The 17888-nt window shown below is 49.4% G+C and overlaps 8 protein-coding genes across 8 annotated transcripts; all 8 read right to left on the bottom strand.

Moving 5' to 3' along the window:
• Nucleotides 1-432: 432 nt before the first annotated feature.
• On the bottom strand, nucleotides 433-1431 carry BC939DRAFT_54681 (uncharacterized protein). The gene has a single exon (XM_051561743.1). The coding sequence runs from the start codon at nucleotides 1166-1168 to the stop codon at nucleotides 533-535; it is 636 nt and encodes a 211-aa protein (XP_051406320.1). The 5' UTR covers nucleotides 1169-1431; the 3' UTR covers nucleotides 433-532.
• Nucleotides 1355-2271, bottom strand: BC939DRAFT_55206 (uncharacterized protein). Its single transcript, XM_051561745.1, has one exon. The coding sequence runs from the start codon at nucleotides 2165-2167 to the stop codon at nucleotides 1694-1696; it is 474 nt and encodes a 157-aa protein (XP_051406319.1). The 5' UTR covers nucleotides 2168-2271; the 3' UTR covers nucleotides 1355-1693.
• Nucleotides 2272-2607: 336 nt separating this feature from the next.
• On the bottom strand, nucleotides 2608-4482 carry BC939DRAFT_54626 (uncharacterized protein). The gene has a single exon (XM_051561742.1). It carries the CDS (start codon nucleotides 4116-4118, stop codon nucleotides 2934-2936), a length of 1185 nt encoding a protein of 394 aa, XP_051406318.1. The 5' UTR covers nucleotides 4119-4482; the 3' UTR covers nucleotides 2608-2933.
• BC939DRAFT_55058 (uncharacterized protein) lies at nucleotides 4380-7750 on the bottom strand. The gene is made up of 8 exons (XM_051561744.1): nucleotides 7551-7750; nucleotides 7180-7259; nucleotides 7012-7093; nucleotides 6790-6916; nucleotides 6444-6654; nucleotides 5582-5792; nucleotides 4858-5509; nucleotides 4380-4761 (listed from the first exon to the last, which is right to left on the bottom strand). Exons 1-8 carry the CDS (start codon nucleotides 7603-7605, stop codon nucleotides 4641-4643), a joined length of 1539 nt encoding a protein of 512 aa, XP_051406317.1. The 5' UTR covers nucleotides 7606-7750; the 3' UTR covers nucleotides 4380-4640.
• A 1105-nt stretch (nucleotides 7751-8855) lies between these two features.
• Nucleotides 8856-9101, bottom strand: BC939DRAFT_380023 (uncharacterized protein; the record flags this gene model as incomplete). The annotated part of the gene is made up of 1 exon (XM_051551734.1): nucleotides 8856-9101. A coding segment is annotated over one exon (246 nt), but the record flags the coding sequence as incomplete, so codon positions are not given.
• Nucleotides 9102-13068: 3967 nt separating this feature from the next.
• BC939DRAFT_469734 (thioredoxin-like protein) lies at nucleotides 13069-14225 on the bottom strand. The gene has a single exon (XM_051558046.1). The coding sequence runs from the start codon at nucleotides 13945-13947 to the stop codon at nucleotides 13270-13272; it is 678 nt and encodes a 225-aa protein (XP_051406315.1). The 5' UTR covers nucleotides 13948-14225; the 3' UTR covers nucleotides 13069-13269.
• A 733-nt stretch (nucleotides 14226-14958) lies between these two features.
• On the bottom strand, nucleotides 14959-16178 carry BC939DRAFT_508483 (mannosyltransferase putative-domain-containing protein; the record flags this gene model as incomplete). Its single annotated transcript, XM_051561006.1, has 3 exons — nucleotides 14959-15144; nucleotides 15496-15825; nucleotides 15861-16178. 3 exons carry the CDS (start codon nucleotides 16176-16178, stop codon nucleotides 14959-14961), a joined length of 834 nt encoding a protein of 277 aa, XP_051406314.1.
• A 697-nt stretch (nucleotides 16179-16875) lies between these two features.
• BC939DRAFT_469732 (peptidase C19, ubiquitin-specific peptidase) lies at nucleotides 16876-17833 on the bottom strand (the record flags this gene model as incomplete). The annotated part of the gene is made up of 4 exons (XM_051558045.1): nucleotides 16876-17214; nucleotides 17334-17414; nucleotides 17514-17588; nucleotides 17689-17833. Coding segments are annotated over 4 exons (525 nt in total), but the record flags the coding sequence as incomplete, so codon positions are not given.
• Nucleotides 17834-17888: the final 55 nt, after the last annotated feature.

Here is a 17888-nt window from a genome sequence, read left to right as displayed (position 1 = left end):
CCTTCCTCCGTCAGGACTGTGCCATATTTGAACATACGTACATAATATAGTTTAGCAAGACACATACATTTTGATAACCCGCCAGGGCAGCTATAAAAGAGCCTTCCTGGCGGGGCCATTAAAGACCCCTCTCTTCTCTCGTTACTTATTTCCACTGGTAAAACCTTATTTTATTGCAAGGACCAACAAAAAAATCTGGTCAAGATTTCGATCAGAGTTTCACCTTCACAGTACATTACAATGGATATATTCCTCGAGGATATGATCTGCCTTAGCCCACTTACCAGGGTCGTACGTTCTTTCCAGCTCATAGTGGAGATAGACGACAGGCTCTGGCTTGGACTCACGCATCAAAATATGTTTACATAGGCCGCAAAGGGCGTTTTGATTACCCTTGACGTGAGAAATCGTGCCAAGGGCCACTGTGCGATCGATACGTCGAAAAGGAAGAGTTAACTGTCCCAATCATTGGTAGAAGCGACGAGAGCATCATATATTATTCTCTATATCGGACTCTTGTTTGCAAGAGGCTCTAAAGGGGCGGATGTGTCTGGCTGCTACTATAGCAATCCTCTCGTGGTCTTCCTACTGCTGTGCGCCCTTGGTCGCGAATGGTCATGATGTCGCTGAGGATGCTTTGAAAAAAGGTATTGTCGCGGAAGGTGCTAAGCTGGATAAGTTGATCCCTCCTGTAGTCGATGTGTGCTCGTGTCAGACCAGGGCGGGCTGCCGTGACAGCACCGATGTGCGCCACAATCGCCTGCTGAGCGCATCTGGCTGCGTCTGTTGCTACACATACCATCTCTTGAAGTGTGTGAATGACATGTTTGTGGAACCGGCCCCGCTCTGCCTCGTCAGCATTCATGACATCGGACAAACTGGCCCTCAGTTGTGTCGAAAGAGTGCTGTAGTTCAATACAACTGTCAAAGATGGCATTGGGAGCCGTGTCCATGATGGTTGTTCGATTCCTGGACTTAGGTGTGCTCGTGCCAACGATCTCTGAGGGAATAGCCCTCGCACGTCTAGGCGATAGGTTGGATATGGGCTTGGCTTCTGCTTTCTCGCTTTCATTAGATTTTCAGTTGACATTAAAGTGACCGGGGCGGATGCCTGAATCGGGGTTGGCAGAATTCGGTTTGTCTTGACTTGGTACTGGTTCAGTGTCATGTACTCATTTCATGTTGTCTGTGTGGCGGGAGGATTAGGAGCCGGGCCAATGGGAGGGGAAGGGGAGGGCCGATGTCTCATGGCCTTGAACCGTGCCAAAAGCGTCCACCTCCAGGACGGCGTCGTACATCAGGCCATCAAACCCCATTAGAGCGGAATGAGTATCCGATTTGAAGGTAGCCTGGTCTTCATACTTCAGGAAGAAGACGTCGAAGGCGACATCGTAATGGCTGGCCGGATGTGGGCTCGGCGAATTCAGCTTACTCGTAATAGCACTGCAATCCCCTGCAGAGGGTGAGGCACTGTAAGACTATGCGCATTTGAGATGCTCTTGGTGAGACCGTACCCTCTCAAATCCTTGACGTGGTCATTTTTGGTGACTATGCCGGCTATGATCCACATCACTGCACTGAGATCAAGCCATTGAAGGATATCGATCGAGACTTCGATGCGTTAAACTCGGACCTGTTCTGGGGGCTTTGTCAGAAGAGAGCATCGATCATGTGGAAAGGTAGTCGGAGTCGCTTATCGCGACACACGCAAGCCAGGGTCGGGTAGAGGTACACACGTACGGTTCACCAGTACATTGGCAAATATCCCAGCCAAGGCTTTTGAGGCGGAGTACGAGGTCGGTCGCGGAGACGCATCCCCTGGCGGTTTGCCAGAGGCACTTAGTCTTCTAGATTGTCTTGATAATCTTGCTCTTCCCAGAGTGAAGTATCGGTGTTGGTGGAGGTACAATGCCCATGAGAGGAGCGGCATTAACACGATAATTGGAATGGATGTTGAGGGGGCGTTAATTGGGGTCAGAGGTGGCTGCTGAGCTTGAGTCGAATGGGAGAGGGAGCGGTAGGCATCCCACTGCCGCTTGAGGCTCACTTCAGTTCTCTCATTATATGCACTCCTTTTTTGCGCAGTGGGTGGACTATCCAGATGAAGGGCAATTTTGTCTGGGTAAACGTCTCGGAGAGTTGCAGTGAAGACCACGGACCATCGCATCAGTGGTCCCCGCGTTCAGCTGAGCTTTGGTTTACTGGGCGATAGCAGCAGCTATCTGGTTTTGGACTCGGGCTCTCTCCCCGTTGGAATCCTAGAGAATCGACACCTGAGTTGATATGATGTATCCGTAGTACAACGACGCTACATCGATATAAATGTGCGAATTGATGTCATTAAAAACAGTGCGGTAATAAACGAGCAGAGAAGTATGGAAAATACGGCGAGGTCTAGCGGTCCTAAAGAGACCAATACTCACAAATTAGCTTTGACGAGAGTGCTGTGCGCAACTCGGCTGAGCTTTAAAATGGATGAAGGATACAATAGGATTACGGGATATGAGATATCAGAGAGTTACGGCGCTCAGCCCGGCGCATCACAACAGTAAAAGATACCAGGTTGATTGCATCTGAGGTACGCGCCCTTCTGCTTGCATCAATTCTGGCGGGCAATGGAAGAGCGTCCCACGGAGAGAATAATGAACCGAACTGTTCAGTATCGGAAGGCGATGTCCACAACGCAGTACATTGTCTAGGCTACTGACATTAAGCGAAGGGCCATTTTGTAAATTTGGGGGCTGGCCCTGGACATTGCGGGCATATTTATGGATGACAGAGTCGGTTCTACATATCTCGAGCAAAGAAGTGCAAAAATTTGGTTCAGGCGTGCAGGCGTGCCAAAGGCTGCCAAAAATTTAAATGGATGAAATCATCACCTGATAAAGAACGACTCTCCCCCCTCTCAAAAAAAAAAGCCAGAGGGACAGCTGCTACTTGCGGCTGAAGCCCCTCGAGTTTCTCTTCAGATACTGCTCATTCGTCATCTGAGGCTGGAATCTGCTAGGAAATGCGGCCTGGCCACTGCCCAGCCCATTACAGCCTCCAGATCCTGAACCGGTCCAGCTGCTCGATGGGCCAGTCGTGCTTGAGCTCCACAGGCCCGCTGTTAGCATACTGGCTGCAGCAGCTGCAGCAGCCGCAGCAGCCGACGATGATGACGAAGATCCTTGCGGGGGCTGGAAAGTAAAGCTGCTGAAGCCTGCAGCTGTCAAGTCCTGTTTCTTCTTTTCCTGGGACATCAAATCATGAATTCTGCGCTGATCCAGAAACTGAGCAAACTCTTGCTGCTGGGCCGAAGTTAACAAGAGACTCAGCCCCTGGCCTGGTCCCGAAGTGGTCAACATCCTCTCTACCAGATTTGGGTCCTTTTGCAGCGCGATCGTAAACACATCTGCTAAATCCAGGCCATCATCCTTGCTGCTTGTCTTTAGGCGGAAGCTGGTAGCCCGTATCTGTTGGCGTCGCATCAACCATTCCTGAAGGAGTTCTTGTATTTCTCGAACTTGTGCCTGTTGCGACTGCAGCTCTTGGAATTGCTTGAGTTGCTGTAGTTCTTGTTCCTGCCGAAGTCGTTGCTCTAGTTGAAATTGGTACTGTCGCATCTCCTCCTGACGCCTGGCTTCTTCGCGCTGCTGCGCCATGATCTGTTCCTGGTAGCGGATGTATGCTTGAAGCTGCACAAACTCTTGCGGGAACTCGGCTGCGAATGTGTTCATGTGAACAAGGAAGCCATTAGGGTTGTTCTGCTGCAGTTGGTGTAGAAACTGAAGATACTGCGCACGGAGCTCCTCCTGTTCCTTTTGCAAATGAATCGCCTCCGTAGACATCCATTGACCTGTACCTGGAGTACTGGCGCCCATGATCGATGCAGGCAAAGGGCGGAAGAGTGAAGGCGGGTCTTCAAAGACAGCGGAGGAGTTCTCGAAGGGGTCCGGGGTTGTCGGGTCGAGTGCCATCAGATATTGGAGATCGACATCCATAAACGACTGCTTTGTCGTGCGTCGTAACATGCGAGGGACTGCAGGTGCTGCTGCTTGTTGCTGACCATCAGTGGCACCTGCGACATTCCGATGGCGGCTCTGGAGGGGTTTCTTGGGTTTCACTTGAGGCTTCATAGCTCACGGATATGTGGGGTGGGAAAAAGTGCAGAGCTTGAAGTTAGGGGACGGCTGGCGTTGGTTTCGACGAAGGAGCAATTGAAGGTGGGACAATGCGTGCCTTTATATTGTTTTTTAAGAACGCGTGGCTATGCTCAGCTTCTTATTCGTTTGACCTTTCAGTGAGAGCGCCAAGCCAAATATGGACAGTATCGGGTAGCGATCTCGTTCGACACATATTTATGATGACGGAGTTCTGGCACCTAAATATGGCAATATTATCGGACGATTTCATTTGACACCATCACTATCCAGTGAAGCAATGCGTCCTTATAGGGAACACGACTTGTACACTGATTGCGCCAGGACAGATACTTTCATTGGGATCTCTGCGTAGAAAAAGCCGTCCAGTGGCCTATAAAAATGACCGGAAGGCCTTATCAAAGATCTCTTTCTTGTCTCGTGTCTAATTTATCGTACTGGTCTTCAGTGATTTCTAATGCTTCATGTGCCTCCTGGTCGTCTTCAGAGTCTTCTTCGTCAGCCATCTCTGGCATGTGCAGTGCAGGTGGGCCCCCACCGGATGACAACAAGCAAAGTCCGTTGACATGGACTCTGAATGAAAATTTCACCGATTCCAGCTTCCGAATGTACGTAACGGCTAGTATAATAACCAACGTAGGAAAGACCATATTAGCCTCCGATATCAATCGTTACTGGGATATACTTGAGAACTAACTACCCAACTCAGACACACAAAAAACGCATACTCAAGGAGGAGACAGTAGGATTCATCGGCACCATCCGCGTTCTGTCAGAGCCGCCAAAGTGGACAAGGGTGTATCCCACAATTGGTTCCATCTTCCATCGGTGACCGAACAAATCACCTAACGAGGCTTCGCTTGTGAAAGTGCGCAATTCGTCGGTAGAAAGTGAATCAAAGGTTCTGTCGTCGTCGTCGTCGTCGTCTTGAATATTGGTAGCAACTGATGCCCCATTCTGTTCCAGTATACTGTTGGATGATAATTTAGGACTCGAGGGCTCTCCGCTTTGCGCCGAGCTTGTGATGGCCAGTCCCTCCTCCATGCCTGCAAAAAACAACGTACGGAACTCTCGCTCGGTCATGCGATCATCAATCTCCAGAATCTGGGTGTCCTGCCAGCCCTGGAACCGCAGTTGTAAAAGTTCTTTTTTAAACCGACAATGAACCTTTCTCATAAAATTGAGTCTGAAAGGCGGAACCGGGCGGGATTTTCCATAGCTTTGCATGTATTGTATGCAGGCTGAGCATAGAACTTCACCATTTGAGACCGAAGAGGCACCAGTTGGGAGATTAGGTCCGTCGCCGAGGGTAAATCGAGCAGATGAAGTCGATGCTAAGGCTGCATTGGTGCCCTTGGGAGATTCAGCTTTGGGTCGCCAGGTTAATGTATCAAGCGCCATGCAGTTGAAGCATTCGAGTGGCCTGGAAGCTTTAGTACCGATAGAGCGACTAATCATTCTCGTAACATGAGGCTCGGAGGTCGTTGTCTCCTGTGGCGAACTGAGGGGCGATTCTATCACAGCCCAGCTCGGAGAGAACTGTCCGGTGGTTTTCTGAAGGTGCTGATGTTGGGGCTGGCAAAGTTCGCGCTGCTTCTGATAATCGAAATGGAGTTGATAGCGTTGTATCAACTGCTGCTTTTCCTGATGCTGCTGATGAAGTGCGCTGGACCGTGCGTTAGGATCACTTTGTGGCAGATGTGGGACAGAGCGAGACAGGATCGGAAGAGGCCGTAAGGTCGAGTGATATGGGTACATTTGCTGATGGGGTTGATAATGTCGCTGAATAGTGACGCTTTGCTTCTGCTTCTCCTGCTGCTGCTGCTGCTCCTTTTGCTGCTCCTGGTGCTGTTTTTGCCTCGAAATCTGGGCATCACGCTGCTGATCCAACATCCGCAGGTGTTTGCGAAGATGATATGATCTAGAGTAGTCAGATTGCGCCTGCTGCTGAGCTCGATGCTGGCGTTGGTGAAAGGACTGGCGCTGCTGCTGCAAAACTGTGGCGTTGGCTTGCGTCATTTGAGGAGACTGGTGGTCTGGATTGAGCGGGTGTATGTGGGGTGGTAAAGGATGACTGACCGTGGAAACCGAAATGGTTTGTGGAGTATGCACGCGATGCGTGGCGTGGAGTGCGCTTTCAGGTTTAGAAGGATGAATTGGTCGCGGTTGTATTGCAGGTAGGACGTGCTGTGCAGGATATGGACGCGTTGAAGACTGAGGTCGAATTTGTGAGGCTGCATGTACTGCAGTACCGTTGCTCGAGGGCGGAGAGAATGGATGTAGGTCCACGTATGGACTCACCTTGATCTTTGAGGTTCGTTGTTGATCCCATTCTCGGTTGACTGCGCGTGAATATCGGCCCCGACTCGGAAAATCATGATGTAGCTCATACATATAGGTCTCTGGCGCGCACCAGGAAGGACACGAATGTGTAGATCGATTGACGTGGACTCCGTCCATGGCAATCGGCCGAGATGCCTGCGCAGGCGGTGTTTGAAGGTGGTGATGGGGCCTGTGGCGGTACATCGATTTTTTCAGGTGATGTCCGGTCTCAGTTTCATATCGATGGCTGTATGCGTCGCCATGTCCACACTCACGGCCATATCCGTGGTACCCATGGTACTCATCGGCGGAGCGATCCACTGACCTCTTCCTGGATCGATTGAAGGGAGCATAGTTGACTGTTTTCGCCTCCAATTCGAAGATTCTATTCCTCATGGCCACATACATGTCCTGGTTGAACTCCTTGGGGTCTTCATCCAGGGAAAAGAGCACTGGGGTTCATCGGAGCAGAGCACTTTGTTAATAACGATTGAACATCCCACGAGCGGTACCATATTTAAGGCTATAATGAAGAACTGCAGCGTACCTCCTCCCATGGTCGATAGCGTATGCTGCGATGTAATTGCATGCCTTGTCAGAAAGTATGGCTCTTGCAGTGGGATCGTCCTCTATAACGACGATCGCAAATGACAGACAGCGATTTTAGGACGGGACGGTTGTTGTATTAATGCGTCGGGTGCTTTTACGTTTATACCTTCAGCAGGGATGATAGTGCATCAGTGCCGTCTCTATTGGGTCTTGACTCGTTCACTTTGGCCAGTGATGGAGAGGTGTCTAAAAGAGGGCATTACTTTATGAGAAACCCTTCCTCTCTGCCTTTACAAAAACGCGAGATACCAGCAACACACTCCCCCTCAAACCCTTATTTTGCCATTAAGAGCCATTTCTTCATTCGCTCCAAGTAAGCACACTCTCAATAATAGATAAAAAAAGTTGCTGGTTTATGTCATGGCTCTTATTCATATACAGTCAACTCTGCAGAGTTGACCGTAACTCCAGAGTAACGGAGTAACGAAAGGTATAAGGTAGATGTAGCGACTCTTAATAGGAAGCATTATGTGTTACCTTGCGTCTGCTGAGGTTCCTGCAGTGGCCATTGCTGCTGTGTAGAGGCGACCATCGAATACGCTATAGCCAACTCTTGTGAAGTATACGATGCTGCAGCTGCAGCTGCAGCTGCCGCGGTGACTCCTTGTGGTATTGAAGAGTAGCAAAAACCATCATGCTGCAGCTCCGGATCCTTGTCGCCTTGGTGATCTTGCAAAGCACAGTCGTTCTCTTGCCTGTGATGCGCGAGAAACGAGCGATTATTTACAGCAGAAAATGGGGGAGAAGGTGGAGGTGTTGAGGCTGAGTTGTCTCTTGATTCGATATCCTTGACATTAACGGTGGAAATGATAGGGTGTGTGCTCGAAGACGCCAGCTGTGGAGAAGATGGAGGAGTTGACGCCAGTCTATGATCATTACGGAGTGCTGCTGAAGATACGGAAGTCGGGGAGGGAATACCTGACACAGGTGAGGATATTGATAATGATGCTTGGGCCGATTTTTTACTCTCGGGAACGATATCTCCACTAGTTGCAACTGCAATAGATGGAGCGAGGATCATCAGTGGTGAAGAAGGTGAAGGAAGGCTATATGAGTGTGGATCCTGGGTGCGAGGAAGCGCTGGGCGAAGTGTATCGCTGTGAAGGCCACGTGCACTGAGACCGAAGCGCGAACTTGAGGTTTCTGAAGAAGGGGCCATGTAAGCTTGAGCTGATGTTCAACGAACTGATGGGAGGAGAGAGGTGGATGACCATCGTGAGAGGTGAATGTGGAGGCAAATAGTCGTTACAGCCGGTGGAACGATGCACCCACTTTTTTTATGGAGCCTTTCGGACGATCACGAAATTGATCCTATTGGACAACACTAAAGTGGAGACCCAGAATTGGGATCCAGCAAACTTATCAAATTAGATGAGTTCCGGCTCTCATGGCAGCCCAATCGCGCCTGTCTTGCGCCTTTTCCCCGAGCTAATCCCCGCTCTAATACCGCCATCATCACTATTCCCGCCAGTCAGCAAGTACTGGAGTCATCTTCAAGCTCCCAACCTCCAAAAATGATGCCACGGAGGCTCAAAAGTGAAATGAGGATCACGTTGGATTAAAACGAATATGGAAAGGATGTTTCAACGCCCAGGCATTTTATAATACATTTTGACACATATAACATTCTAACATGCTTGCATCCCAATTCTGGATTGTAGCGGGCATTCCTGGGCATGGCGTATGCGCTGGAGAGCCCTATCCTCCTTCGGATTTATCGTCGTTCCCTCCAAGTTCATTATAAATATCAATGGCAAAGGAGAATCCGGCCACTCCGCAAAGTTTTTGGTGTCGGTGTAGAGCATCATTTCTCATAAAGCCAGCGCCGCAGATTCCGCAAGAGTATGGCTTCTCCCCTGTATGAAGACGTGCATGTCGCTCGCGATCATGGCGTCTTGCGAAGGCAAGGGGACACACTTCGCAGAGAAAGGGTCTTTCCGAAGAGTGAGTCTTCATGTGAGAGGCCAGATTGTAGGCCCGGGAAAAGACCTTGCCGCATTCAGGAGCTGTACATTCGAAGGAGGTGGGATTGATCTTTCTTGGCTTCTTGATGGTGGAAGGACGAACGCGTCGACGGCGTTTTGGGACGGATGGTGCAGATGTAGAAGCTGAGGCCGAGCTCGATCCAGAGGAGGGAACTGATGATGCAAAGGGCGTCGAGCTCGTTACTTGATTTGGAGAGCTGGCGGAGGATGACGGCAACGAGAAGAAAATCTGGCGCCTGAGGGCATCTGGTGACAGACTTGGAGAGATTTCGCGGGTAGGCGAAAGCGAAGTCCAGGATAGAGGGGGGGATTGAATTGAGGACGACGTTGAGGTGTCAAATTGCTGCAGCAGGTCTTCATTTTGACCGAAGAGGTTTAAGGACGAAAGCATCATCAAATCCATATCTTGCTCGTACAATGGGATTGTGGTTTGGAGCGCTGGTTGTTGCAGTTGTAGCATAGAAAGATATCGGTCTAGCGTAATAAGGTCCGAAAACTGTTCTGGAAGAGGAACAAAGCGCTCTCCTCCAGGGACGATGTATGAAGAAGGAGAGCTTGATGCGTACTGAGGCGAAGATATCGTTGCTTGATGCTGGCCGTGTTCCGCGGGAGCAGAGATCTGGTGTTGTCGATACTCTCGGTGCTGTAGCATCGAGAACTCTTGCTGCGTGTCTGAAAACCCAGGTTGTTGTAAATCCAGCTGAATTTGCTTTGACTGATGGTAGGGGGTGTTGAGTGTGGGGCAATGTGGCATAGAAACTGTCCTTTGCAGCACCATTGGATGATGAGGTCTTAGTGCTTGAAGAGGGGCCATAGCTTTCCCCTGAGTACTGGTATGAAGGTTATGGAATTCCTGATGTTGCTGTAGCCGCCAATCCTGATTTTCTTGGTACTGTTGCTGTTGTTGGAGACCTAAAAGCTGCTGTTGTTGCACATGCTGCTGCGGTTGTTCCTGCTGCTGCTGCTGCTGTTGTGGACGCATTTGACGTTGACTAGGCGCCGAGAAGATACCATATTCGTCCTCATCTTCATCGTCCTCCGCGGAGTCGGAAAGATGGTCCTTGAGCGATGGGTCGGGAGACATAAGGCTGAATAGACTTTGGAGATCAAGACTGTCGGGTAGACACGGCTGGCACAAGGAAGTCAGGGTATGATGTCGCAATGCTGGAGAGATCAATATCCTGTCGACACGCTGGCTGTGGGGGTTGATGTTGCTGAGTGTCTAAAGAAACCGCAGAGAGCAGCATGGAATGCTGGTAGCAAAGTTTTTTGAATGATAGTACAATAGTACAACAGTACAACAGTACAGCAATACAACAGCACGAAACGCGTCTCGAGAGGTCTAGGTGAGACGAAGACTGGCTGCAGGACAGCAGCGAAGAAAGGAAAAAAATGAGAGAGGGAGGGGAATGGAGGGTATGCGTGCGAACAGCGCTGGATGGAACAAGGGTGGAGGCGCAGTGGAGAAGCAATGAAATATTGAAATAGAGAAGCACAGGTTAACCAGTGCTAATTCGGATGAGCACTGTGAAACGAGCGGGAAGGCATCGGCTTTTATATGCATCTGGCCTTGGAAGATAAGTTAATTTGATGAGAGCAACCGTTTTGTTTCCGTTAACGTTACTGACCGCATAGTCGGCAATTCCTGAGAAGCATGTCTCACAAACATCTACCTGCCACTAATCCCCAAGCTCCTGGTCTTTTTATTTTCTCAACAAGATCAGGGAAGATTCTATGATTCGACTGCTGCCATTCTATGTACCCTGGCATCAATGCATGGCTCTATTTTTTCGCGATGCATGGGGCCATTGGTTGAGAACTTCTTTTCGCTTTCCCCTTCTGTGCCGCCGACTGACCCTTCAAAGGATCGTCGCAGTCCGAAGCCCTTTGAGAATGGAATGTGCCGTAGTCAACTAATTGAGCATCATCGGGACCCACTTGAGCTAAATCGAAACGCAGGTTCCCTTTCCTGGACGTGCGGTAGGACTATCGGTTACACAGCCGCCCTTAGATAATTTTTCAAAAGTTGTGAAGTTTTGGAGTGGCATTCGTCTAGGGGGCGAGGAGGGAAAAAACCTGGCCTGAATAGGCTATTCCCGAAATAACCCAGTCTATCATGTTCATAGCAATTGCTCGTCAATCTCTTCCTCGTATCGACTCAGCCCAGCGATTTGGACTACGAAAAGCCCCCTCTGTCATTTCTTTGTGGTTACTCGCACATTCTTTGTTTAGTTTCCACGCCACTCATTCGTAGACTACACTCTATGGACGTATCTACTTCGCCTCAAAGGACCGCGCTCCACCAGTGCTTTCACTGATGCACTCTCTCCTGACTCACCTTATAGAGCTGCGTCGTTGTACACATTGATGATGTTCGCGGAATGGTTTGAAGCTATGGAGTGGGTGAGAACAAGAACTCTTGAGATTAATCGAGCAATGTAATCGATATGTTCATGCTCATGCTACTTGAACCTGTGCGACAGGAAGCAACCGCAGTGGGATAAGCTAACTTCGTCACTCAGTATGATTTACTTTAGCTGATTTTCTCCTTTTTCTGCCATACCGCCTTCTATAACTTTGTGACAGCATGGGCGCAGTGAATTCCGTTTTCCTAAAATGGTTTTTTATAGTGTTCTACTGAAAATACCGTTGTCAACTGGGAGACGTCCTTTGAATCTGGAATGAACAATCGATATGGTGCATCTCCTTACCTCAAGTCCACTTTGTTTCTTATGGACCTCGGATAGAAGCTCCCATAGAAGATCACGCTATTATTCGGGATGCTGACAGGAAATGATACCACTGCGATGGCCGCTTTGAAAATGACAACCATTACGACACCGTAGACGCTCGCTTTTACATCCACTAGTCGTATCGCTCCAGCTGATAGATCGGCCCTTGAGCACAGCTGGGAGCGTAATCAACCACTGGGGTTAGTACGGCGCAGATGGGCTCAATAGTCAACGATCCGAGAAAAGATGATACCAGAAGCGCAATAAATATCATTTGAAGCCTCTGATTCTATTCCGTTGGGCTGGTAGTCTGATGCATGGCCGCTAGGTGCGGCTGCAGGATACCAATGGCAGCAATGGCCATGAATTGACGGCTGTAGCTAACATAGCAAGAGGTGATAGAGTACTGCATGTAATTATTGGTCATCATTAACTTCTCCATGACCCTCCCTAGGATGTTTATAGATCGCCATCCCGTCTAACATAATGCTTGACATAAAATACCCAGCCCGATGCATACATCGTCATGACGCGCCCGAAGAAAACATAAGATAATTTGGGTAATTTTTTGGAGTAGCTTTCCTGCTGCAGAAGGGGGCGGCGCATTTGTGTTTCAATGCCAGGAGAGCTAAAGGAATTCCTAATTGACTTTATTGGCCAGTTAAGGACGCGATGACCCAGTGGGAAGAACTGCGGCCACTCGAATAGATCTGTCTAGCTATTATTCCGCGGAAAAAAGCCTGTTAATTGTGTAGCGAAGCTGGGTTTGTTTGCTGTTACACCGCGAAGGACGATCTATACCAATGCTAGATTTACCAGAAAGCAATGTGCAACAAGAGCCCGGACTGCCATCGTAGATCTTTGATGACCCATTCAGCGCTAGTCCCACAGATTTTTTTGACGGCCTGAAAAGGCAAGCAAAGTGTGGACTTACTCTAAAGTAATGGGAGCGTGGCAGTGCTCAGGGAAGTCCGAAGATCAGTTTCTATTCGCTGCATACTGAGCCAATGTCAATAAACGGGATGCCATGAACATTTTTCTGGATGAAGAACCCTGTCCGGGGCTATTTCAAACCATCGCATCTTCAAAAAAGGATCAAGGCCTCAGGTTGCGCAGAGCGTGATAAAGAAGCCAAAGAAGATCACTGGAGATATTTATTGATTCCTTTTTTCGGGCGTAAAGGCAAGAATCAATTGCCTTCCGTGAACGCTAGGCCCGCCATCCAGCAATTGCCCACAGGATGGGTATCTATGGCTACTTTATTAGTAACAGTAGGATGTCAGTTTTAAGGAATCTTCAATGTATACAAAGAACGCGCCGTCCGCGCGCGTCGGAGACGAAAAGTGGAGGAAAGAGTCGAGCAGATCAAAATGGCGTGTTCGAGTCGTTTGGTTAATAAATATTTTATTTACAGGAAATGATTATGGCCTTTTGGATCTGGATATACAAGTGTGGCAAGGTAGCGTGCGAGCGCCAAGTTTAGGCCTTCTGAGTGCCAGGCTGGGCAGCGAAGCGGAGGTAGGGCTTGACAGTCTCAAAGCCAGGGAAGAGCTTCTCGGCCTCCTCGTTGGAGACAGAGGGGTGGACGATGACCTTGTCACCGTGCTTCCAGTTGGCAGGGGTGGTGATGCGGTTCTTGTCGCCCAACTGCAATGAGTCAACAACGCGCAGGATCTCGTCAAAGTTGCGGCCGGTCGAAGCAGGGTAGGAGAGGGTCAGACGGATGGTCTTCTTGGGGTCAATGATGAAGACGGAGCGGACAGTGAAGGGAATGCCCTTGGCATCGAGGTTAGTGATATCCTGGTAATCCAACATGTCGTAGAGGGTCGAGATCTTGCGGTCGGCATCGGCAATGATAGGGAAATTGAGGTCGACGTCGTTGACCTCGTTGATGTCTTTAATCCACTCCTGGTGCGACTCGAGGCCGTTGGCAGAGAGGCCGATGACCTTGACGTTGCGCTCCTCGAACTTGTCCTGGAGACGGGCGACGACGCCGAGCTCGGTGGTGCAGACAGGGGTGAAGTCGGCGGGGTGGGAGAAGAGGATGACCCAGGAGTTGCCGATAAAGTCGTGGAACTTGATGGGGCCCTTGGTGGTCTCGGCCTCGAAGTCAGGGGCGATGGAGCCAAGACGGAGGGGGTTGCGGTCGGGAGACATAGTTGCGAGTGTGGAGGGTGAGTATGGGGTGTGAAGGTGGAGGGATGAGGGAAGGAATGAGAAGAGAGAGATCCTTTTGGAGAAGACGGTCTTTTTATAGTCGCGTCTGCGTCGTTATCGCGCAGAACGGGAGAGTGGTTGGACGCATCAAAATGCGGATCGATTTCGCCATCGAAGGAGACGAGCGATGAACAGTCACTTTCGAGGGAGAGAGATCGAAGAAAAAAAGAAAAAGAACCCGCCAGAAAAGGGCATACTGTATATGGGCCCACTGTCCCTTAGTCTATGCCAGTTAAACTCTGTGTGCGCGTGTGCACGCAAACAGCGCAGGAGCTCCCCTCCCCGATCACGCCATCGTGCTCTCAATAAAGGAAAGGACGAGCGAGGCAAACAACCGGACGCGTCTTAACTCCCAGAAGTCCATTAGATACAGGATGATACCATCAATGCAATCCCTCTCTCTGCAAACATGTACCTGAAGCTAAATGCTGCTGTCGAGCAAATTGGACAATACTCGTCCGATCTTGCGCCTTTTGTTGCTGCCTCAAGATTAATTAGGATTTATCGCGCCGCAACGGTGGCCATCCCATCTTTTGTCCTTAAACCGCTCCTCTCCTCTTCTCACATTCTTTCATGTTCGCAACGTCCAAGGTCTATCTATATCTCTGTATTTCTGTATCTCCCGCCTTCTTAGGCTCCTCAAATCGGTCTCTCCCTTACAAGTTCCACCTTATAACTTCATACGACTCAGGGAATGAACACTGTTAGATCTTGAATGGGCCACCTCCAAGCGACTCTCACGGAACACAATGGAATAGACACGCTGACAAAGGGTATCCATCGAACAAGGCACGCAAAGAAAAGACGCATCGACTCTTTTTCTTCAGCTGGTCCATGACAATATCATCTCAAAATGAAGAATGACAATCTACGCACATACGAAAAAAGGAGATAGGGGCAAAGGAAGGAGCGCCATCTTCATTTATTATGTCGCAGGGATAGGATTTCAGGTCAGACAGCTTCATTGTTGCCCTTTCCGCCTTTAGCGTCCTCGGCCTTGACGAGTCGTGCAATAGGGAGAATGTCTTTGACCTTTGGCTGGTTCAGCTCTTGAGCCACCGCTTGGTCATGGCGCAGCATCTCAAACACCGTCAACCGTAGGTTCCATTCGACTTCCATCAATGTCCCGTGAAAAGTCTTTGCCAAACACGAGTGTTTAATGTCTCAGACCCTGTGTTCATCTCGCATCCAGGGTGTGTGCTTCAAATACGGAGAGTTATCCATGGGTTTGTCTCGGACCAGGCCGTTGTTCCATCAGAGCGGCTGGCCTTTGTAATTGAAGTGAAGTTGATTGCCGCAGACACGGTCTTTCTTCATTGGAATGGATCCATATCGTGATAATGACGATGCCGATGATGGGGAGGAAAAGGCGTTGTCGCTGTTAAAATAAGGACCTGAAAAGTCATCTCCCCTCTTGTAAGGTATTGCATTACCAAGGTCGCCGATCACTCCTCCACCAAAGCGAATTAATGAATATCGTTCCTGTACCATATCCATTCCGATCCAAAACTCCTTCTCGCTCCAGGCGGATTGGAATGCCGCCTGATTCCGCTCCAAGAAGTCATTCATCTTGCAGATTGCGAGAAGACCCAGAAAGTGCTTTTTCTTGTTCAGTACGATCACACCAGAGTCTTGGGTTTGATCACCTTTGGAGCGGAACCAAGGCGTTTTTGAAGGGCGGTTTGAAACCGAGGGCAGTGACGAAGCCAGCCATGCTCTCTTATTGACACCGGCCGTTTTATTGAGTACAGTCCAATCGTAAAAGAAGACCGTGCCTACTTCCTTGTAGCCTCCATCCTCGAATAAAATGGCCGGATCCTATAAAAAGTAGGCAACTGGCCCATGAGAATAACCTCGTAGAACTGCGAGGTCAACATGGCAAAGGGCTTGATCATCGGTCCCGAGATCTGTACCAGGTGCTGATCGAGTCTCGTCGTAGTGTCGATACCAGTCATGTTGTCAAACCTTTGAAACCATTGCCGATTCTCCTTGCTCAGATCCCGATCTCCGGCGAAGTAGATTTCGATCGGAAGCTCGGACTCAAGGACCTCGCGCAGGACTTTGACAGTGGTGCGGGCGTAGATAGAATGCTTGTCGCCCACACACATCATAATATCTCTGTTCTTGACGTTCTTTGGAAGGCGAAAGCTTTCCGGTACCCTAGCATCCATTGTTGACTCTCGATGCAGGTCTAAGCTGGTACCATGATATTTTAAGGATCCACGGGGACAACGAACGCTCCATCCGTTGGAATAGTTCGATAGCTGGTGCGACCTTGGGCGGCGGATGAACATGGAACTGGTCCTGCTGATCCTCGTCCTCCAATTGATCGTAATATGATCTGAGAAAGTGCTCAAGTCCCGCAGTCTCTTTGTGAGATGTAGGAATGAACTGTTGGTCAGTCATTTCGTGCTGCTGATGGCTCAAATCCCGAGCTTTTTGATTCCCTTCAGATTCTGTTGGGCGCGACTGTAAGAGTGGGGAGGCGATTAGAAACTGGGTACGCTGCGGCCTTCTGGGGTTGACAATGCCCGAGTGTCGCCTCATGTCCATGACCGAATGTCGTCAGGACTATAGATGGCAATGTGATGGGTGTAGTAAATGTCGTGGTGGCAGGCCTCCACAGGGACTGACTGGACCTGACTGTCTTCGTCAATCGAGAACTCGAAGGATCCCTGGTACTGCGAGATAAGAGGAAGAAAAGATGATGATCATGATGATGATGCGCAGATTCTGACCCTCGCGAAGACTCGATGCAAGGATCGCAAGGACGGACATGACCATTGCATGGGGATGAATGAGAGCAGGAGCGTGAATTTGATGTTGCTAATTAAAAATAACAATAATAATGAAGCCGGGCAGAATACAAAGAAGACACGCCGATTGACTATCTATGCATATATTCATTCAAAAGTTGAGACCAATAGAGTTTCAGGAACGAACTTCATGGACAATTTGTGCAGCCGTGCACGTGAAGAAATGCCTACGCATAACCTGTCCTTGCCGGAGGAATCGATGCCCCGGGGCCATGTTTGGCACTAAGCTTTTTTGTATGCCCGTTTTTCTGACGATGGTGCTGGTGCTGATAACTCGCATCTTGTGAGTGTTGCTGCCGCGGTGAAATAGAGTGCACATTGCCTCGAGCACTATTGCGCATTTGACCCGAAGGGAGTGTCTTGGGATCCGGTGCATACAAGTCCAGAGTCGCTGTAGTACAAAGGAGCAACATGGGCACCTATATCATTAATAAACGAGCACCTTGGAACTTTGGTGCCTTGATGGCGAGATACATTTTTGATAGGAGCAATAGCGCTATGATCTGTTACCTCGAACAAACTCTGGGCCGCCGCCGTAAATGTCATACAGATATCGCCATACACTGTTGTTAATTCCGCGATAGTCTAAACCTGAGCAACATCAACGGAGCATGACTGAGGTCAGTTGGCTGCGATTCCATCCCATTTATGCATTAATTGGCACTCAACCCCACGCACTCCTTAACCCACCTCGCTTCATGCCTGCTCGAGGCTGTCCGTTATCCTTGAGAAACTGTGAGTTTCTGATGGGACCAGGGGGCCGATCTATGCGACGAAGTGTACAAAGTAGATATGAGATACAGGAGTGAATTATCTGGGACCCCAATCCTAGTTTTGGATAGTTTACAGCAGTTGTACGACATACCTCCAGCCTTGAAGGCATGCCATTCCTTAAGCCAGTCAGCTCCAATGAGATACCAAAGCTGACCCTCTCCAATAGCATTAGAATCCAGCTTGGATACATCCTCGTCCTCACGCCTCCTTCTCTCATCCAGCTCCATTTCCTCGCGCTAACAAGCCAATTAAAGATAAACGACGTGTTAGTGATCAAATTCCGTGTGAAAC

Source organism: Gamsiella multidivaricata (genome assembly GCF_025024155.1).
Source record: "Gamsiella multidivaricata strain RSA 2152 chromosome Unknown BC939scaffold_134, whole genome shotgun sequence".
Lineage (NCBI taxonomy): Eukaryota > Fungi > Mortierellomycota > Mortierellomycetes > Mortierellales > Mortierellaceae > Gamsiella > Gamsiella multidivaricata.
This window is presented reverse-complemented; position numbering and strand designations above follow the sequence as displayed.